This window comes from Diadema antillarum, unplaced genomic scaffold (assembly GCF_040938485.1).
Source record: "Diadema antillarum isolate AM-2024a unplaced genomic scaffold, OU_Dant_1.0 seq00001523_RagTag, whole genome shotgun sequence".
Lineage (NCBI taxonomy): Eukaryota > Metazoa > Echinodermata > Echinoidea > Diadematoida > Diadematidae > Diadema > Diadema antillarum.
Window position 1 is genome coordinate 650370 of NW_027272255.1, and position 23152 is coordinate 673521.

Below are 23152 nucleotides of genomic sequence, written 5' to 3' on the forward strand. Positions count from 1 at the left end.
GTGCAGTCTTTAGGTTGTATTGTACATCACTGACATGATGATGATGATGATGATGATGATCCACAGCATTTGTAAAGTGCATTATATATCTATTATTAGAAACATTCAAAGGCGCAGACTCCTGCAAGAAAGTTAGCAATTAAATGCCTGGTGAAAAATGTGAGTCTGGAGTGAAGCTTTAAAGTGCTCCAGTTTGTCATGAATGGTAAGTTTAACCCGTTACCTATGGGAACCTGGTGGCATGTGTATTAAGTCTATGGGGATTTCAGAATTCAGTATGGAATGGGTTAACTCATTTTTTTTTTTCCTCAAACTGCTTCCCAGGTGTTGAAGATTGACATCTCCTCGATCACAGCGGACAGAGAGACCGCCGCCCTGGACATGGCCAGACGAGTCCACTTTGCTCCGGCCAAGACCAGGCAGCTCCTGGTGGCCACGTCGCAGAACAACCTCCTCCGACTGGACGCCGGCAGCGGGAGGCTCATCAATAAGGTGGGTTGGGGATGGCAGGAAGGACGCAGGGCTTGAGGGTGTGTTTGTGGAGTATTGACCAGCGTGTGTTGATTTTCATTTCCTGTACATTTATAATCAGAAGGTTGTACTGTTGCCATTCATATCAGCCGAACTGCCAGCTAGCTCCCTTTGTCTGTGTCAAAATAAGAAAATTATTATGCTTTTTGATGTGAAAAAATATGTTTTTTTGTCTTAAATTTTTATAAAGCATGCATGACACATGCAATTTTTCTGTATGTTAGCGAAAATGTGTTTTTTATCTTCAAATTGTCTATATGTCTTTGCCAAAAGTAATGAAATGATTTAGCTCTTTGGAGTGATTTTTTTTTTCTCAAGTTGTATCAAGCATACATGACCTAAGCAATTTTCCTGTATTTTAGCTGAGACGTGATTTTTGTATTTGAAACGGGTACAATATGATTTTTACTATGCATCAGTTTGTTATTGATACGCTGATATTTTTCGAGCCCTGTATCATTGTCCAGGAAGTTGTGTCGTGAGAAAGCAGTCACTATCACTTTAACACCTCAAATATAAAGGTATAATGGGCCGTATGCATAAAATTTGTGATACAGCAATGGACGGAGAAATCAAGAAGTGTGAGCATCAATTCACACAGTATAAGGGCATCAAGACTTAGGCCTGTTATACTGTATTATCACGCACCTTGTTCATGGACCCTGTACTGCATATCAGTACATGTGCGCGTGCACATGGTGTTCATGATGAGATCAGAGTTGATATTTTTGCATGCTGTTAACTTCATGAAAAGCATGGGACTCGCAACATATGCAAAAATATAAACCTCGCGAAATATATGGCATATACAGTAGAGAGAGGGTCTGTGTGATAGAACACAGGTTTATATGGCGTGTTTTCCTCCAACAGGTGTCCAGTATTCACAGATCTGGGCTGACAGGTATGGACGTGTGTCAAGACTGCCGTCACATGGCCACGGCAGGCGACAGGGTTATCAAGGTGTGGGACTACCACATGAGACTCGACCTCAACTTCCAGGTAACGGAATTGTCGTGTAGAGAGTATGTGCTGGCAGTGTTGTGCAGGTTCAGGGGTACAGGTCATGTCCACCTTCTCTTAATTGCCTTTGTGCATTTCTTTAGACATTTCTTTTTGACTGTTGATTGCTTTCTCATTTAATATAAACTCCTATTCATCGTTTCAATTCATGTTATAGCACCAAAGTAGATATGTCCACAATTGTCACAGTGTGGATCTTCAAGGAAAATACCTTGAAAAGGTATGTAATTCAGTTGGTATATTCAGCAGAGTAAAAAAGCTGCTTGAGAAAGGATAAAAGTTGCAGAAGCTACAAGCATGTTCAGAATTGAACCCAGCCAGCCCAGACCATCCCCAAGCTCCTGTGAGCTCCCCTCAGCTATCCACATCTCTTTCAATCAAGTTGTTGCTTGTTATTTTGGTTTGTTCTGTCATATTTCAGACTCTTATTCATGATGGACCTAAGTCTTGGTTCTGTCATTTATATGAAAATAGACTTGTGTTTTCTATTTGCTCTTATACAGTATTATTGCATTTACTTTTGTAGCTAGTTTCTGTGTTTCAAAGTGTATTTTTATAATGTTGATATTGTTTTGTCCGATGACATCTGTTATACATGGCTGTTGTGAAAAGGGAAATACTGTAAATTTGATACAAAATTTAAAGCAGAGTTTTGACTGATCATGCAGAACTGATTTGACGTTATTCCATGATGCAGGTTTTTATCGGTCACTCCGACGTGATAAGACAAGTCCTCTTCACCCCCGATGGAATGAACCTCATCTCCGTCGGCGACGCCATCTTCATCTGGGATTTCTTTGGAGCCAATCAGGTTCCCTCGTCCCTCAGGTGGGCGTGACTTAATCCAGTTCTTTGTTGAAGTCTGACAGTAATAACACTTCTTTGTTGATGCTATCATATATAGATGGAGCATTAGAGATGTTTGAATTATTTCATGTGATTGTTCAGAGACTTGTATCTATTATTTGTGGCTTGCTGTCATTTTGCATTCTACAAAACTTTTTTTTTTCCATATCAAGTAGATATTCTCAGATAAAAGAACTTACAAACAAATAAAACACTGGAATAGTTTGCAGTCTGGAGAAAATGAAACTTGATACTATAGCAGACAATGATGACATAAATTTTCACTTCATTGCTGTTCAGTGTTGCAGAAAGAAATTACCAAGTCAAATGCTTGTAATGATTGTTGTAATTTGTTATAGTAATTTTTCTTTTCTTCTTCTTCTTTTTTCAGTGAGTCTGTAGTATCAGCTCTGAAATCAACAAGTAAGTCTTCTTTTTTATTGTCAGTACATCCCATGGTTTATTTCAAATGGAGAAGAATGTATCTGTTTAGCAGTTAAGATGATGATTGGATTATTTGCGATGTACTATTGTTTGTGATGTTATAAGATGATATTAACTTCCGTGTACACATGAATCACACAATGGAGAGTGAAGTAAAAGACACAAATTATAAATGGACCCCATTACCTTAAGCAGAGAATACTGTAGACTAGTTCCAAACAGGCTGAATCATATTTTTATGATCACATTCTACGTAAATGAGCTGAGAGTTGTATTTCTGTGTATAGAATTTGTACAGAGCTATCTACTGATAAAGCAGAGGTTCTTTTGTTTGTCGATTGAATTACATCGTTAGGAACTGTTGTGGTTCAGTGGATAATACCAAGGACCATCAATCACAAGGTCCCTGGTTCAGGTCCACTAGCAGCAGCAGTTGTGCCCCTAGGCAAGGCATCTGATCCTCATTGCCCAGTCCTTCAGATAGGCATCTGTCTGGTGGTGGCTTGTTTACAAGCACTCATTTCTTTTGAAGCAACCGTATGAAACAAATCACGATTAAACTGAATTCAATTCTCTGTAAACCTCTTGATATCACTGCTTTGCAGGAGCTTCCCCAAAGCGTCCTGTCAGTTTGGATGTGAGCACCAGCCTGTCACCACGGCAACGGGTCCCTAAGCCAACCACGCCCACTCAGCTGGCAGACATCAGCAGTTTACGACATAGGGACGGTGAGAGCACCCAGCTTCACAGACTACCGCAATTGTCATGTGCACTCCAGATTTTAGACAAAGACGTTTTATCATGCCATACTTTGATGTATTAGTTTCACAGCCTGCTGGTATAGAAATTGTATCACCTGTTACTTGGGTCAGTAGTAAGGTGCAAGACACCACTCCGGTGCAAGCATACATTGTCTTTATTTTACCACGCGAAAACAGAAACAACTTGGTTCCTACCACAGAGTCCTATTTGCATGGTTTGACTGTAAACTCATTAATTAAGTGATTGAAATACATGGTTGATGGCTATGACTTATAGTTCTGAGCTTTGCTGGCTAAATACAGCAAATCAAAGGTCAAGAACTTGGTTTGAATGTGTTTCTTTCACCATTCTGTTGGGCAGTGTCAAGTAAAATTGATGCAAAGTGAATGGCAGTCGTGTAAGTGTAGATGAATATTTGAGCAGAAAAAATTTTCTCGTTATGTTTTGATATCCAGTAAATTATATTTTTTTTCTGTTGGCAAAAGTGGTCATAAAAGTGATTTTAAAAGTGATTGTTATTTCTCTGTATAATTTCTGATGTATTGCTTTGTGCAACTCTGTTCCAAGTTGAATATTTTCTATTCTATGCTCTTGTCTGTTACCAGAAGGAGTATCTGAGTCAGGAGAAGAGATTCTGATTGGTCCAGAGTTGGAGAGTAGGAGTGAAGTGTCCAGCTTGTCTGATGAGGTAGGGGAAAGAAAAAAAAATCTAAAAGATAGTTTATTTTGGCCATTAGATTAGATCAAGAAATGCAAAGTCATATTAAAGTACACTTTTGAATATCTTGTTTTTGGTTTTTTCAAAAAAAATACATTTTTGTGTTATCATTATTATTATTATTATTGTTTGCTTTATATGATGGCACTAGGTGAGGGCTTCAAAACTTCTACACAGAATTTTGACCTTTGACTTCTTTGACCTTTGACCTTGATTTTTGACCTATATTGTACATTTTGCTACAAAATGCTACTCCTTCGCCATTTCTAACCCGATTTCGATTCCGTTTGCTTTATGTGATGGCACTAGGTGAGGGCTTCAAAACTTCTACACAGAATTTTGACCTTTGCCTTCTTTGACCTTTGACCTTGATTTTTTACCTATATTGTACATTTTGCTACAAAATGCTACTCCTTCGCCATTTCTAACCCGATTTCGATTCCGTTTGCTTTATGTGATGGCACTAGGTGAGGGCTTCAAAATTTCTACACAGAATTTTGACCTTTGACTTCTTTGACCTTTGACCTTGATTTTTGACCTATATTGTACATTGGCTACAAAATGCTACTCCTTCGCCATTTCTAACCCGATTTCGATTCCGTTTGCTTTATGTGATGGCACTAGGTGTTGTTATTATTATTAGTAGTAGTAGTAGTAGTAGTAGTAGTAGTAGTAGTAGTAGTAGTAGTAGTAGTAGTATTAGTAGTAGTATTACTATCATTGTTATTATTATTATTATCATTATTATTATTGTTATTACTATTATTATTATTACCACTATTATAAATAGTAGTAGTAGTAGTAGTAGTAGTAGTAATCATCATCATCATCATTATCATCATCATCATCATTATGATTATTGTTGCTGTTGTTTTTATTAATATCATTATCATCAACATCATTTCCTCCCACATGAAGGGAGCAGACGCGATTCCAGAGACTCTAGGCCGAAGCCAGCGGACGCAGACCCACCGGAGACCAAGCCCGGAAGCATCTCGCCCAGGTGGGACCGGAAGAGAGGAAGACCAAACCGGGGCCCCCTCGTTGGGGGCTGCTAGGGGTTCTGGACCCCGCCCTCAGCAGCAGAGGCCTTCCCACGACAGACCCCGCTGCCGCAGCCATTTTGTCGCTCGGCCAAACTCGTCTAAACTTGCACAGGTACTTCTGTACTGAACACTTGGCTGTTACCCCTTTCAGTGCCAGGAACTTTGAATAGTGTGTACAATGCTATAGGGTTTTCAGTGCCAATTGGTGTTCAGGACACATAAAGGATTGATTATTTCTTTGTTTGATAAGTGTGTGTGTGTGTGTGTGTGTGTGTGTGTGTGTGTTATAATTTTAGTAAGAATGCAATTATACCGTATTTTGGGAGGAGAAATGCTGTCATTTGCAGGTAGTGTACAGGAGAAGCTATAGAAATTGTACTGATGTTTTGTGACTGCAGAAAGTCTTTCAAGATATTCAGAAAGCAAAGATCACTTCAGAGGTCACAGGACAAAACAAGAAATTGTTAATTCCTAGGATCATGACATTGATGTGCACAACCCTCTCGGTGTACGAAAGTGAAACATACAGAAAGTTCTTAATGGGGATGTTATTAATACCCAGGTGTACACAGTTTTGAAAGGACTTTGATGCTGGGAAAAAAAAAGGCCAATAAAATGTAGTAACTAACCCCTCTGCTGGGACATGATCTAAGCCACTATTAAGAGGAAACAAAAACCTGGCACTGAATACAGAGGCATAACATGCTTGCATTTAAGATCTACCATAGGCAGGGCTCATCATTAGTCGTGACCTAGTTGCCCGGGGCCACTAAAAATATGTGTCAGGCCATCAAATTTATATTTTGGTGGTCCAATAGGGCAACTAAGATTCAAAATAAATTTGTACTTTTGCTATTATTTCAGACCACTATATATGTTTTTTTGACCACCAAAAATTCAAATCTATGGATTTCTGTGGCTCGAACTGGCCGCGAGATAGAAAAAGTTAGTGTCGAATCCTGCTGTAGGTATCCATGCGTATGAATGTTGCTCACAAAGTCGTATCTGCTTTTCCAATTCTCTCTGATGCATCCAGCGGCGGTACATAGCTCCAGCTGACCAGGCGGGCCTGAGGCTGAAGCGGGTTCTGGGCTACAACGGCAACGGGCGGGGCAACGTGATCTGGCACCCAGACTCCGGTCTCTTTGCCTACACCTGTGGCTCCATCCTCGTCTTAGAGGACCTGGATACCAGTAGCCAGACTCATCTCCTGGGTAAGAGGAAGATACTGCTAATCTCTCCCCCGTCTAAGGCTCTCGTTTTCATTCATGTGTTCAGTTCTCCACGTACTACTATATACGTCATATATTTAGCGAGTCTAATTTTTGTGTGTGTGAATAGGGACTTCCTGACGATGCTTAGATTTCACGAGTGGTTGAATTTGCGATTGTGGAGTACAGGGCTCTTCAGAAATAAAAGTTGTGTACTATGACCAAAATCATTTTACACCCGTGATCTTAAAATACTCGAAAACAACTCTATGTCCTGGCAAATTGCATCAGCCAGACAATTTTCTTGGTAAAACCTTTAGATACATTATTTGTACATTACAAGCAAATTTCAAGGTGTTGAAGATGAATTTTGATACCTTCTGAGAACTGCGTTTTACCTTTAAGATTTTGATATTCCATGACGGCACTGAAATACATGTGCAATTGTTGTTTAAGTCTGACCTCACAGAAGCAGCTCTGTGCAAAACTGCTCCACAGTCTGTGGTTTAAATGCAGATGGGATCTGTAAAGTAAGTCTCAAGTTTGGATTATTAAGTGGTCATTAAACTTCCTGTGAACTTTATGTTTTTGGTTTCATATCTATTCACAACAGTTGTGAGGTATATTAATTTTGACCTAGAGTAATCAGTTTCCATATAGAGACAGACAACAGTGATCAGTTACTGATACTGTAATCAAGGTCATTAGCATCTATATCATTGCTACGCACACTTATGCTACTACAAATGCTACTGATGATAATTATGGTAGTTAATGTTATGAATGAATAATAGCTGTAGATATTGATTAGATAAATTTTTGATCATCACTTAATACTGTGAGCATTTTGATGATTGTCATCATTGTGATCATTACCATTACCACTAGTACTACAATCATTACAACTACTACTACCACCAGTGGTAAAACATGCATCCTTATGTCAGAGCTTGACACTAACTTTTTTCTCTGATGGCCCGTGCAGGCCACTATAACCTTTAAAGGGACTGTACAGTACTGGTTGAGGTGGCGATTCAGGTTTATAACATTCCTAAGTGAGATAATGAGACACCTCTTATGAAATATGAAAGAGCATGTAATTTTAAGAAGGATTCAATGTTTATTTGATGAAAATTGGTTTTCAAATGCTGAGATATCCAAAAAAAGTGATAATAATAAAAGGCGACAGGCCACACCTTTTATTAGGATCTCTTTGTTTCACCTTGTTTTTGAATATCTCAGTCATTTCAAAACTGATTTTCGTCAAAAAAACTTTTGATTCCCCTTAGAATTGTATGCTCTTTGACATCTCATAGAGTGGTTTCTGAATATCTCACAAAATGTTAAAAGCTAAATCCGTATTTCAACCAGAACTGTACACACCCTTTAAATCTGAAATTTTGATGGCCCAAAATAAAGCAAACGCAACATGTCATTATGAATCTTAGTTGCCTGATTGGCCCCCAATATGTAGCCATTTTAAAAATCTGATAGCTCAACATCAATTTTAAGGGGCCCCGGGCTGCTGGGCTACTGCTAATGTTGTACCTTGCCAATATAAATAGCAAATCCTGCATCATTTTTTTTTTTCTCAAATAATGACCATTGGTTACATTGAGACCATGGCAACAGTGCCTAAAATGCAGATGATGGGAATCTAAATTCTATCATTGTTGTCCCCCACCCTCCTTTTCCCGGCTTGGGTCATAGGTCATGTGGAGGAGATCTCCACCCTGGCCCTGCAGCACGATGCCCAGGTCCTGGCCTCGGCCTCTGGGTCCAGCGGCCTCGCCTCCAGCCAGATCTGCCTGTGGGACCTGCAGGGGGGTATCTGCCTCAAGACACTGTCCTACCACGAGCACGGCATCGTGGCGATGGAGTTCTCGCGGGACGACAGGTTCCTTGTGTCAGTTGGTATGTTCTCAGGCTTCTTCTTTCCTCCAAGACAATGTTTAATTTAAAAAAAAATCTGTACCTTGGCTTTTGGTGTACTGAAAGATTAGACTTACCTGTCCTTGCGGAGAAACTGATGATTGTCTGTCATTGGAGTTTAGAAATAAAGCAGAGATCTTGCCCATAATTGTCTGAAATTTTGTTTTTTACCATGAGCTGTGTCTCTTGACAGGAACAGGATGATGTGAATAAAATGTTGATGCCATGAGGAATATTCCTTCCAATTACCAGGTACATAGGGTAAGGTGTACGTTGCCAGTGAAAATGACTGTGTGGATGCATTCACGATAAATATGCATCAATTTCACTTTCAGTTTTATTATGCTCCAACATCTTACTCTAATATCTCATCGATGAATAGATGTGTTTTACACTCCTCTCAGGTGAGTGGGAATGAAGTCCTGCCGGATTTGTCTTTGTAATTTATTTCCTCAAAACCAGATGATAACGTATGAACTGTTGGCTATATAGCAGGATATGAAATACATCTCATTTTTCCACTCCACATCGCTCTGCTGTGTATGATGACCTTGACAAGCCTGGAAGTAGGGGGAAAGTTTGATAGAAGAATGATTTTCATGTTTCATTTGCCAGACTCGGAGGTTGTGCCATGTAAAGATGAAGTATTCCACACAATTCCTACACTCTAAAGCAAAAGTATGTACCGTACAACAGTCTAGAGCATTCAGAAGTGTAGGCTTCGATGGTAAAATGAAATGGTGTTTTAAATATCAGACATAAACAAACAAACAAACGTAAACTAACCTACAAAACAAACAAAACAAAACCATAAAGTTCAGTGAACTTGACTTACTTGACTGGTGTCAGGTAGTATTCCTGAGATCCTCGTCCCTCCAGGACTCTCTGTTCTCCATTATACTCGCTGTGTCCTGCATGTCCAGGGTCCATTTCATGAAGTTTCTCACAAGTGTATTTTATGAGCAAAAAATCTCTCATAAGACTTTCATGAAATGGACCCCTAAAGTCCAGGTTCTGCCCCAAATGTATCTGCATAATGTTTGTTATGGCCCTCCCCACCTAGCTATCCCATGTAGTGGTTCTCATAATAAAACTGAATGCAATGCTAGCTCAGGATGTCGTTGGGCTTGCCCAGCAAGCCTTAGCTTCCTCTGGGCTATTTTGGAACTGGTTTATAGTAAATTCCCAGAAACTTTTGAATTGGTGATCCTCATCGTGTGCTGATTGATGTTAAGAACCATATTGAACTATTGTTTTTTTCATTAAACATATTTTTCAAAATCAGGTGACTTCCGGGACTGCAGTGTGGTGGTATGGAGCACCCAGGACTATGTCCTGTTGGCGGCGTCGAGGACGGCGCTGCCGGTGCACCAGCTGCTGTGGGACCCCTACACCGCCAACGAGTTTGCGACGGTGGGAGAAGCGGGCACCATGCTGTTCTGGCTGCTGGACGAGAGCCAGGGGAAGGTCGCCCTCAATGTCCACGAGGCGGCCGTTCCCCAGGACCTGATGGATCAGAGGAGCATGGTATGTCTCTCTCACTCTATCTATCTCTCTTTCTATCTATCTATCCATCTATCCATCTATTCATCTGTCCATCTATATATCTGTCTATCTATCTATCTATCTATCTATCTATCTATCTATCTATTTATCTATCTATCTATCTATCTATCTATCTCTCTAATAGTTTGAAGGCTGGTCATTACCACTGACTACATTAATACTCGTAATGACTATAATGATTGTAAGAACAGTCAAAGCAGTCGCAATAATGATGCTGTAATCACTGCCATATCATGATAACAGGAGCAATAGTGATAAGGATGGTAATAATGATATTGTTGATGATGATAATGATAAAACAATGTAGTAGCTCTAAAATTGCTACTGCTGCTACTACACTGTACTACAAATAAAATTGATTATGAAGACAATGATAGTAATGGTAATGATGAAATGATATTGATCAGTTTAGTGTAAACTTGATTATGATGATAATAACAGTAAAAGAAATGATAACGATAGTGAAATTCTGGTAACATAGCGTGTCTGTCACACACTAAAATGCCTGATGCAGAAAGAAAATTACTGTATGTTGCTTCCTATTAGAACTTCATATTCAAGAACTTGTCACGAAAATACTGATATATTGGTTTAAATCATATTCAGCCTCTTGCCCTTCATCTACTTGAACAAACACTGATTATTCATTGTTGTAATGATAGCCATGGTAAAAATCATGGGCATCCATGTACTCGGGTTGGACTTGAACCAAATATAATAATAACTGGCTATCGGGCATAAGCTTTGTAGTCTAGTGGATATGATGCCTGTCTAGTGATCAGGAGTTCATTGATTGATTGGTTTGTGCTTTTGTGTTTCTTCCCAACTGTAGATTCTTGGAGACGTTGCCTTTACCACCCTAGCTTATGGGGGTGATAGCGTACTGTATGTGGGCAGCACCACGGGGGTTCTGTCGGCCTGGGACACACGGCACAACTCCTGCTTCCTACACTGGGACGCTGACACGGGAGAGATAGGTGAGTGAGGAGTGATGTGAGGGCAATCCCACGAAATATCGTCTCAGAATATCTTTCTTTGTCTTATCTTTTTCATCTTATCCTTATCTTTTCATCTTCAAGTGCACCTCAAGCATTTCATTTGATGAATTTGACGCATTATTAAGTGGAACTATCGTTATTATTATGATATGAAGTGTCATCCCTGTGTTATTGCCTCACAGGGCACCCATGTATTTGTCTGTTATTTGCCGTACTTGGTTTTTTTTTAAATCCTTGTACAGTTTTCATTTTATGCAAGCACAAAAACAACAACAAAGAAGAATTTTGAACTGTCTTAAGGCAAGTTAGATAAGGCCGTTTACATATGTAAAATGGCAACAGTCCCACACAAAGGTTTTGGTGTGGTCGTACAATGAGTTTAATGCATTGCCTATTTTGTAATATCCTGGCAGTTTATTTCTGGATGTGTGTTGTGATTGGCAAAAGAAAGGGCACCAGCAGACGTGCTGATCTGTAGTGTAGACAAACCATCAAAAAGGTTGAATTGTGGAATAAGTGAAGTATTTTCCCTGTAATATACCACAAAGGCCTCATCCAAAATTTCATGATGAGATTTTTAGCTAGCTTATCAGTGCTAGAACATCTTACCATCAGCTCTATGCTGTAGAAGTAGTACTCTAGTGTGGATTTTGCAAGCAAGATGTGACCATACTTGGAATCTCATTAAACAGTGAGATGGGATAGACCAGGATTGAATCGCTAGGCAGATCTTCTTGTTGGAGATTAGGCTTACATCTCTTGTTTCAAAAGACTCAAGCGTTTTTATGCTATTGCTCTTCTTGAAAGACGTATGACTGTAATTGTGAAAGATTCACTTTGGACAGTATTTCCTTAAAGAAGAAATAAAAGTGGTTGACTAGATATGCAACTACTTAACTGATGTGAATGAAATATTGCTGTGTGCTGCGTGAATTAGCTTGTATTAGGACCATCTTTCGTCAACAATGTTTTTTGTATTTGGACCATTTTTCATCAACAAGGTTTTGTATAAGCATAAAAATTGATTTTGATAGTTATTTTTATTCTTATGATGCCTGTTATGGCAATCACAGCTCTTTTGTATATCCAGCATTTACATACCGGTAAATGAAACTTCGTCTTTGATTTTTATCGACACAAGTGGTCATCGTCAGCAAGTTTGGCAGCAGCCGGCTGATCACTGGAGGGGCCTCACGTCAGCTGCGCCTCTGGTCAGTCCATGGGATGGGGGAGCTGAGACTGACCGCTGGATACAGCAGCAGGTAAAGAGATAGAGAAAAAAAGTCCAATACTTTCATAATATCGTTGATGTCCATTACAGCATAGTGGACAGAAGTAGTGGGGCATTAATCTCAAAGGGGGTTGGTTTGTCTGTGGGGAGAACGTGTGTTAAGATGGGATTACAATTTGTTGTTGTAGTTTTTTCTGTGTCTGTGACATTGATAATGATAAATGCGACCTTTCAATATCTTTAAAAAAAAAATATTGATGATTCTTTTGTCGGGTTTGATTTACAACTGACTGACAATCGGTGTTTATTTGTGTCAATGAAGGCCAATTTGTAAATCATTTGATAACTTTATTGTACATCAGTTAGGAAATAAAAGTTGTAAGGGCCAGTGTCTTCGTTAAAAAAAAATAATGAGATTTATATATATATATATATATATATATATAGATTAAGCAAATGTAAAAACAAAAAAGTGTATCAAAGATTAGTGCCTAGATGCAACGTCTCATAGATATCCTGTATTCAATGTCTCACTATCATAATTGAGTCTCTCTGACTTGGTATTAGTGATTTGAAAGTGTATCGCAGGCTGTGTTTGAACCTTTTGCTGGTCTGATCTGAAAGTCAACAGTTTGATACTCATCTCAGATTTTGACTAGAGTGCAGGCAGAAAGGGCTTCCGATTGTATCGTAGTAGCCTTGCCAGGAAAACAACAACAAAATATGAAGAAAAATGAAATGAAAATCAACAGAGAAAATATGAGAAAAACAAAGTGGGCTTAAACTAGCAAAGACATCCTCGATTAAACTCTGTTGCTTGTTAATACTTGGTATTCACTCTTGATGGAACCTAAGAATCTTGCTAATTCTGCTACACTGGTTTTACCACTAGTGGCGCGGGCAATGGTCTGACCATGGAGGATGAAATGACCCTGGATGGTGCAATAACCTCAGCCCAGTTTGACCACACCATGGACGTAGGGGTGGTGGCCACTGTGGAGGGGACGTTGTGGTACGTCAACTGGGTGGACAGGACATCAGTGAGACTGGTGTCATCCCACACTTCAGTGGTAAGTGCATGCAGAGTGGTGATCAGTTTTACGTCAACTCACATTTTATGCTGATATTTCTGTTGGGGGGGGGGGGGGGGGGTGGGGGGTTACTCTGTAAAGAAAATGTGTCATTTGACAGATAATTGTAAGAAAAACAAAAATCAAACAAATAACGAGTGTGCAGAACATGTGTGACTAAACTAGAATGATGATTCATATTAGAATCACAAATTCAAATTCCACTCCAGAGATGTATTGTAGTGAAGTGAACTCACTCAAATCATGATTAGGATTCATGTGTGTATGGCATGACCATTTAAAACATGATTTGGGAGGTGGAGCTTACGTGACTTTCCAACAACTTCCACTGATTATACCATTCGCCACACACGTATCAATAGCTCATACTGGGAGTTAATGCGTAGCTACAGTGTGGTGAGACAAATTTCATAGCTTGTGCTAAACAGGCAGGTTTTGATTGACATGGTACAAAGGATTAGGCTGCTTCTCCTCTCGATAATTCACATTCATATCATGGATTCTTAGGTACCATGTGCGTGGTCTGATCACTCTTCTAACAAATTATGATCATCACTCTCATCATCATTGCAATGATTCTCCTCTCGTATGTAACCACTCTTTTTTATCTAAATCCTAACAATGGTCATTTACTTTTCTCACAGCACATTCTTGTCACATGAGCTCAGAAAACGAAAAGGAATAGAGTACCTTAGTGTGATGTCATAGCCATCCATCGCCATGGAAACTGGTTCTAAACAACCTCGCGTAGCCCAAATATCTGTGAACAATATGGTTGCTAACCATGCTCGTATGTGGTTCCAACCCACTGCCCTAAGCCTTGTGCTAGGGTACTGGTATTTTGTGTGGAACCAGAACTAAGCTTTAACAAAAGACTGTGACATCATTACTTGGGTTCTCTATAACAGCATCAGGAGAGTTTCCTTCACGCAATCAAAATGTCTCCCAGTGGCAGTGTGTTGTCAGTGGAATCGAAATGAATCATATATACAAACAGAACACTATTTATCATTTGATTTCTATAAATAGTATATATCACCATAATCGTATTCTGTGATATCTTGGATACCATTCACTATTTATACCCCCGCCAAACGAAGTTTGAAGGGGGTATATAGGAATCAGCGGACGGTCGGTCGGGCGGTCGGTCGGGCGGTCGGGCGGTCGGGCGGTCGGTCCATTGCAAATCTTGCGTCGCAAACTACTTCCTCAGTTTTCAACCGATTCCCATAAAACTTGGCACAGATGTGTGCCTTGGGTTGTAGATGTGCAAGACGTATTTTTTGACAGTACCCAAAAGTACGTTGCCATGGTAACGGCATATTATGGGCAAAAATGGGTACAAATCTTGCGTCGCGAACTCCTCCCACAGTTTTTGATCAATTTTTATGAAATTAGGTACAGATGTTCATCTGAATATGTTAATGTGCAAGACATATTTCCGCAGTGGCAAAAAGTGCATTGCCATGGTAACGGCATGTTATTGGTAAAATATATGGCAAAACTGCTTCATCAGTGTTCTTCCAATTCTCATGGAATTCATATTGAATGTTTGTCTTAGGATATAGGTCAGCATGACACATTTCTTGACAGTGACAAAAAGTATGTTGCCATGGTAACAGCTCACATATCATGAGCCAAAATGATGGAAAATTTTGTGTTGCAAACTACTTCCTCAGTTTTTGCCCAATTTCCATGAAACTTGGTACAGATGTGTGCCTTTGGTTGTAGATGTGCAAGACGCATTTTTCAACAGTACCCGAAAGTACGTTGCCATGGTAACGGCATATTAATGGCAGAAGATCAAGGAAAGATCTTGCTGATTTAACTACTTCCTCAGTTTTTTGACCAAAGCTTATGAAATGTTGTTTTGACCAAAGCTTATGAAATGTTGTTTGGCGGGGGTATAACCAGTCGCTGTAGCGACATTTCTAGTTATCATTTGATTTCTATAAATAGTATATATCACCGTAATCATTTTCTGTGATATCTTGGATACCATTCAGGTAAATGACATCGTGTTTGACGCCGGCGACCTATTTGCTACCTGTTGCCGTGACGGCAGTCTAAACATCTACTCCTTGGCTGACATGGAGCGCACCATACAGTTTCAGGTTCTTGACCAGGTGAGTTGGGAAATGTGTTGAAGTGTGCCACAAGAAGCAGATGGACACCTGCTATTACATTAAGATAATAGTGATAATAGTGACAAAAACAAGTAATAGCAATAATGATAGTAATAAAGGTGTAATGATGATGGTAGTGAATATGAATATGACAATGCCAAATTGGGCCTAATTTTTCTCATTTTCGTCTATTTCTTGAAAGTACGTGGTCAGATTTTTCACCAAACTTTTGCAGGCACTATCACTAGGGTGACAGACTCATTGTACAAGTGGACTCTTTACCCCCCCCCCCCCCCCCCCCCCCCGAACCACCAAATTGGAGAATCTCAAGAAAAAAATAAAGAGTAAAAAAAAATCTTTTAAACCAGAGATACTCTGAGTAAATACATTAATGAAAAACAATATATTTTCAAGTTTATTTATTGTAGATATGGGGTGGCCCCATTGGGGTCAGAAACAAATTGAAGGCCAGTTTTTACATTTGATCCTCTTCTTGAAAATGCATGGTCAAATTTTCTACATACTTGGCAGGTATTTTTTGCCAGTGTGATAGAATATACAAATGAACACCATGCCCCCTGGAGGCCCTCAAAGCTGCTCCCCAAGTTCTGTATGTTCTAAGATAATAGTCTTAATAGTCTGCAAGAATGCATGGAAGATGAACTTGTGATACTCAGGTGAATGCTAGACCCCTGGGTTTCTTGTTTGTTTGTTTGTTTGATTGTTTGTTTATTTTTCCACATGAGAAATAATCATCTAATTTCTTTCTTTACTCACTTCTTAGCTGCCAGGACCCAGTTGAAGCTCTGATGAAAGTGATGTTGGCAATTGTACCTTACCATGCTTCTTGTTGTTGTTTTGGCCATATAAGTTGTCTGTATTTTTCCCACAGAGTTGCAACTGCATAGCATTTGGACCTGAGCAGCCAAGCCTTGCGCAGCTGGGGACCGCAGCGTCATCTCCGATCGCGGCAGGGTACAGCGACGGGACGGTCCGTCTCTTCGACATGTCGCAGTGCGAGATGACGATGAAGATGCAGCCCCACGCGCATCCAGTGACGGCCATCGCTTTCTCCGTGAATGGTGAGATTGTTTTTTTTTTTTTTGGTCAAATTGATGGAAAATGGTTACTTATAGCCTGCAATAACAAATCAATTTTGAAGGGGTTTAGGAAGAAGTAAATCCTTGTGAGCTATAATAACAATTATGTAGTTTGCATAATCACCTTTTTCAATTCTTTGTCATGGTTTAATATAATATGCTTGGCAGGGTCAAATGTAGTGACCACTTTTAAATCCATAGGAACAATTGTGTATTAACTAATCAATAGAATGAAGAGATTTCTATCCTGTGAGTGTTGGAAAAGTCTTCAAAGAAAATGATTTGCATTTTTATTGCAAATTCATTAATGATGGAATTTAAAACTGACATCTCCTGTTTCACTACCTAGTGTCCTCTTTGAATGAAATATTGTATGAAATGTGAAATATTACATGAAGGTATTTTGTTCAAAAGTAGTCTACTATTCACATTAGTGGTTAGCAAACGAGAAGGGGAAATTCCATAGATTTGTAGTCGTTCTGTGATAGTCTGTTGTTAACAAGTGCAAGAAGAGTAATGCAATCACTATGCTCTCTATGAACATTAAACCAGCTTGTATCTCCTTGTACGTTTTGTTTATCTTGAATAAAAAGCAAACATTTTAGAGAATGCTTCTGATTTCATTTTGGCACAGAAGTGAAATATAAGATCCAGTTATTAGAAATCACTCCATGAATTTATTCTGTTAAAAAGAATTAACAGTGATAGAGTGGCATCTCTTGTGGTTGTTATTACAGGACATGTGATACTCTCTGGATCATGGAAGGGACTGATTGCCGTTAGCAACCCCACAACGGGGATGACCATGCGTGTCATACAGGACCACAAGGGGGCGCCGATCACAGACATTCGGGTCAGCCCAGACGTGGTGAGCATGCATCTACTTTCATAGCTGTCTTTAACCCGTTGAGGACGGTTTGATTTTGCTACAACACGCATTTCCCATAGATGCTTGCCTGAGTATACTCGGGGACTCATCCTCAGTGGGTTTATACAAACATATTCAAGTTCAAGTTTATTTCCATCCAGCATAGAAACAACAACATGCTTACTGAAATCATAGATGTTCAGTTTGATTTGTCTTTCTCTCTCTTTTTCTTTTTTTTTTTTGTACAGTAGTTTAACCCTTAAAGGTACTGTTTACCTTTGGGAGCAGTGATTTAAAAAATTTTCAAGATATCACTTTTGATGCATATGTGTAGGTCAGTTGTATCGCTAAACATCCTACCTCATAAATTTTTTGAAATAAAGCCTAAAATATAAGGAGATATCACTATTTTTCTCATTAAACCATAACTGTAGACAGGTTTAGTCTGGAAACATTTTCATTATATCTATTGTTCACATTTAGTATATTTAACAATACATACACTTAACATCGATTATACTGGTTCAAATTCTTACATGGGATGTTTCTATCCCTAACTCACATTTTAGAACTATTTTGAGGCGCTAATGCTAGGTTTTTGTTTCATCTGCAAATGGTAAATTATGCCTTTAATGTGCCCCAGCATTCAAGTTAACCCATTGAGGATGAGTCCCGAGTATACTCGTGCAGGTGTCTATGGGAAATGCGTGTTGTAGCAAAATCAGTCTGTCCTCAATGGGTTAACTGGCTAAACTTCTTCATCAGCATTCAGTAATCCATGCAAACTGGACCTAGTTGTAGATTAGCTAAGCTCACTCAGGTGTAGCAATGTGCCTCAGTCCTGCAGGAAGGCCATGGTAACACAATAGGAATTAGGGGTATATGGTAATATTACTCTATTCATTGACAATTAGTTTCCAGACATCTACAGCAATATTGGCTAAGAAAACACTCCAGAGTCCACGCTAATTAGGAAAGAAAGCACTCCAGCGAGTGTGCCATATTAGTGAACAACGCACAGTACGCGTTACCCACAATATTGCCCTTCTATCAAAAGTTTCTTTCAACAAGACCAGTTGGTGCAGTGGCTCCTCCTTCTAGTGCAGTGTTCGTATACTATCCAAATAATGCACAGGCGAGAGTGCATTAGTGGAGATGCAGCACACTCAAGGGTATTTACAATGGTGCGCGTTGCACGACATTGTGAATACCTGAGAGTGAGCTACATCTCCACTAACATCACAAACTTAAACCTGTGCATTATTTGTTTTATAAGATGTTTCTATGACCTATTTTTCATTTATCTTTATGGGTAAATACCAGTCAGCTACATGTAAAACTTGCTCAAAAGCCAAGAAGTCTGAGGAAAAGGTACAAACACACTGAACATGAACTTGGGAATTGGTTTACAGTAAATAAGTGACTGAGGGCATGCTTGTAACTGATTGAATATGCGCTGCTAAAGCATGCAATTGTGACATCAGTGAGCATGATTAGAGAAATACATGCTACAACTATGTGAACAAAGTCACATAATTCAGCAATGATATTCTGAGCGGTCATAAGCACCAGTCATTGGGAAACCTTATTCCTGCTGGGCATGTTAGGTAAAATGACAGACTGGTCACATGATTGCTCTCAGCCAATCATTTGATTAGGATCCATATCACCATTTGAGAATAGTTTGTATTGTCTCCTTTTTTTGAGTATTCGCTTGAAGTGAATGGAAAGGGACTGCTCTAATTTGCTCATATCCCTAAATGTGAATTATGATCCTGGTTAAACAAATGTGAAATGCCATTATTATTGATTGAAAGAATATTAATAATGATGATTTTTGTTCTCTTCATTATTATTATATTAAATATTAAATGTAATATTATGAGTTATTGCTGTCATTATTATCAGTCATCATATCAAAGATAACAATAATTAGTGTCAGTGATGCCATTCTACTACAAATAATGATATCAATAATATGAATAATAGTGATATAGTAACAAGAGAAAAGTTATGATTATGATGGCAATGTTGATGATAATGGTGATTGTTATGATGATAGTAATTATTTTCATCATTATTATTATTGTTGTCATCATAAATTTCAGAATCATCAGCATTATTTTGTGTTTTTGTGTATGTGATATAAGGATGGTCATTGCCATGGTCACATGAGGGTGATGGTTATAGAATGAAAGCCCAAGGTGCAGGGAATGGGAAAGATTAGTTCTTTCTATTTACAAAACAAACAAATAAACAAACAAACAAATGATTTGTAAGGTCACAACTGCTGATCCACATTTTGACAAAATTGTGTTAAAATGCAAAATTATGTTAAAATGTAGATCTGCAGTTGCAATCTTATGAATGCGTTTGTACAGAGGGTGGCATTTAATGAAAAAATCTATCTCAGCACATCGCCACCTCTCTGCATTAACATACTCTTGTTTAAAAAAATGATAATAATAATACAACTTTCAGTATGTTTCTAATGTTCAAGCCCTAAATCTTGATGGGCGTTGCTGTGATCTATCCTCATCTTGCATCTTTTTCTTTGAAAGCACATGGCATGCAAAAATAAGAACATTAAGGAAAATGCTCTTCAATAACCGTAACATGGTAGATCGATGAAGGCACAATGTTATTGGTTAAAATGAATACTGGAAAATGGACATATTGAATTACTACCTATTTGCACTTTACTGTAAGGTGCCATTGATGGCTAATATGTTGACTCATTTGTTCAAGCTGGTCTATTTGGTATTTTGGTAATTTTTTATCACATACCAGGATGTACAGAATGTATGACACATTTCTTGGAACACCATGATTGTAGAGTTTGTTTCGTTGTTCCTAAGTGTTTCATCCAAAAGCTATTTATTTACAAGCAGGTTGTCTAAAATGAAACCAGACCACTTCAGATGTATAAATAGCACTCGTATCCATTTGAGCCTATTTCCCCCATTGCTACACCCGACCTGAGTAGGCTTGCTAATTTACACTTAGGTCAAGTTTTGATATACAGATTACCCAATGCTGATGAAAAAGCTCGGTATGTTAAAGGTAAAAAGCGGTCAAGCTGTACATGTATCCCCTTTCCACGGGCAGCTGCATGTGCCATCGAACAATACAAAGTGTCTATTGGACGATAGATGAATAGAGTGTACACTGGGCTCGCAAACTACCTTGTTTCATACTATAAATGCACCCAAAAGAGTCGGCAAAATGAGTCAAAATCTAGTGAGTTCAGTCTTGATTGCCGGGCACGTGTTCATATGGGTTTCATAACCACACAAGGGCACCACCTCTATTTTGGAAAGGTAAATTAGACAAAAATTCATTTAGTTTGGATAAAGAAATAGAACAGATCAAAAGAAGACACTCTAATCTTTCAATCAAATTCATTTTTCTGGTCAGCATAATACAAATGTACATGAATTTAGGCCACAAATGCAGACACTCTTGTCTTCATTTTGGGAACCTGGTATACCAGGTTCCCCTAAGGAACGGGTTAATAGAGCAACTACAGATCTATGGTACATGTGACTCTTCTCATTCTACAGTTGAAACGAAAATTACACGGGGAGTTTTTAGAAAAGGAAAGTGTTTTGCTCGCTTTTAGTGATTTATCTGGGCAAGGTCGTTGATCATAATGTGTGGTATGCCACTTGAGGAAAAAGGATGTATTAGGTAATGAAATTCATCAAGTGGCAGTCATAGAGTTGAATAATGATTTCCAGTCGTTTCCTGCTCTTTCATTTGCAAGTTTCACTTTCTGTGTTTTGTTGCCATGGTTACCCTGAAATAGTTGCTGTTTTATAACTAGCATTATGGCTCTTGACTCTTTTACTTTTCTGTAACTCAATCTCTGGTGTAGTACGTGTGTGTCTGAGGTTCACATAACAGATATATCGCTTGTTTCAGATCAAGAGTGTTATAAAGGGTTGGATTTGCAGGCATTTAGGGAAACAGCTTGCACATTTGCTTGAAGACCTCAAGCAAACATGTATGCATTTGTTTATTCCAGGCATTGGTCATATTTACCACATATGCAGTTACGGAGCAACTTATGTGCACATTGATGTGTATGTGTGTGTATTCCTATGATTTATGTGTTGGGTGAGTGTGGACAGGATCTTACTAATGAGCGTATGAAACGAAATGGTCTCTAAAGCACAATTACAGAATACACACGCTGACCAGCCATTACATTGTTCTAAATATTGAATCCAAATACATGTACTGATAAGTTTATCCAGTTACTGTAAAGAAAGATACTTTCATGGTACGAAATTTTCACGTACTGGAGCTGATGGCCTTTTTAATGGCATGAAACTTTCGTGAATTGCCGCTGGCATTCAAGGCATCAAGTGTAGACAAGAACTTTTGCTTGCATTTTAATGTTACAAATTATGGCTTTCCCAAAATTCGTGAAATTTGAATGCATGCATGCGAACATTTCTTGTTTTACAGTAAGTTGTTGACAGATATTCAATTCACTGATGGCAGCCTGCGGCCTTTTGCATACATTACATACCCCGCTTCAAAATACAATGTTCCACTTTGGCTGGTAGCCACACAATGCGAGAGGTCTTTATGTGGTTCTTTGCCCTCCAGCATTACACAGAATTGTTCAACATTTGGTGGCTATGTAACCTTGTGACAGAGCATACTTGGTGCAAATCCCTTCACAAAAACTTGTGAATACACTGAAGCCTCAGATTTTGTCATCTTAACAAGTGATTCAATCTGAAATAATGATGCTGCATTGAAATACGGACAACATTCTCAAACGTAATAGGGAAAGCCACATCCGGAGTCTCAAGTGAGTCGTGTGGGACCTACTCACGTACACCACGTTCTGGCCTATCATATCAATACACACATTTGATAACATTGTTGTGAGTCGACAAACCCAATACCTCTTTCACACAAAGAGGATGTAGCAGTGGAAAACAACACAGATCCAATACAATCTGTCTTGAATCAGTGTTTTTCAAGTGATGAATGTATTTTGGACCTTGAGATAATTTAAGTAATATCCTTCATTAATGAAATCTTTTTACTGATTCGTCTACATAGTATGATGTGACCAAAGACAACATTGTTATGTTGAAGACAAAATGCTGATTGGGAATATTATGTGCCATACTGTTATTCATGCTATAGTGCACTATGCCATGAATATGGTGTCATAATCATGGCGTATTCATCAATGGCATGTCAGTGTGTAAAATGCTATTACTGTTGGTATCACGATAGGCCATTGTGTCACATCCACTGCACACAATATGTGTGCTGCAATGCGTATGTAAACAAACAACCGAATTAGAGTGATGTTTTATTGTCCCCGCCGAACGAGTTCGAGCAGGGGACTATGAAACGGGCTCCGTACGTGTGTGTGTCCATGTGTCCGTCCGTCCGTGTGTCCGTCCGTCCGTCCGTGTGTCCGTGTGTCCGTGTGTGCGTCCGTGTGTGATCAAAATCTTCAATTTGCTACTTCTCTGTCATTTATGAGCCAATTTTGATTCTGTTTGCTTTATATGATAGCACTACATGGGAGCTTTGAAACTTCTACACAGAATTTCAGTCGTGACCTTTGACCTTGACCTTTGACCTATATTGTACATTTTGCTACAAAATGCTACTCCTTCGCCATTTC

The 23152-nt window shown here is 38.9% G+C and overlaps 1 protein-coding gene across 1 annotated transcript in view; it reads left to right on the forward strand.

The window, feature by feature from the left end:
* Positions 1 to 23152, forward strand: part of LOC139710345 (WD repeat-containing protein 90-like) — a 65258-nt gene that overhangs the window by 36703 nt on the left and 5403 nt on the right. Inside the window, exons 20-35 of the mRNA XM_071622267.1 lie at positions 325 to 492; positions 1402 to 1530; positions 2249 to 2379; positions 2789 to 2820; positions 3447 to 3575; positions 4209 to 4291; positions 5240 to 5479; positions 6404 to 6581; positions 8289 to 8492; positions 9796 to 10037; positions 10909 to 11053; positions 12216 to 12336; positions 13198 to 13375; positions 15403 to 15522; positions 16415 to 16604; positions 17360 to 17490. Coding sequence (XP_071478368.1) covers positions 325 to 492; positions 1402 to 1530; positions 2249 to 2379; positions 2789 to 2820; positions 3447 to 3575; positions 4209 to 4291; positions 5240 to 5479; positions 6404 to 6581; positions 8289 to 8492; positions 9796 to 10037; positions 10909 to 11053; positions 12216 to 12336; positions 13198 to 13375; positions 15403 to 15522; positions 16415 to 16604; positions 17360 to 17490 — 2421 coding nt within the window. The remainder of the gene's footprint in view (positions 1 to 324; positions 493 to 1401; positions 1531 to 2248; positions 2380 to 2788; positions 2821 to 3446; positions 3576 to 4208; positions 4292 to 5239; positions 5480 to 6403; positions 6582 to 8288; positions 8493 to 9795; positions 10038 to 10908; positions 11054 to 12215; positions 12337 to 13197; positions 13376 to 15402; positions 15523 to 16414; positions 16605 to 17359; positions 17491 to 23152) is intronic.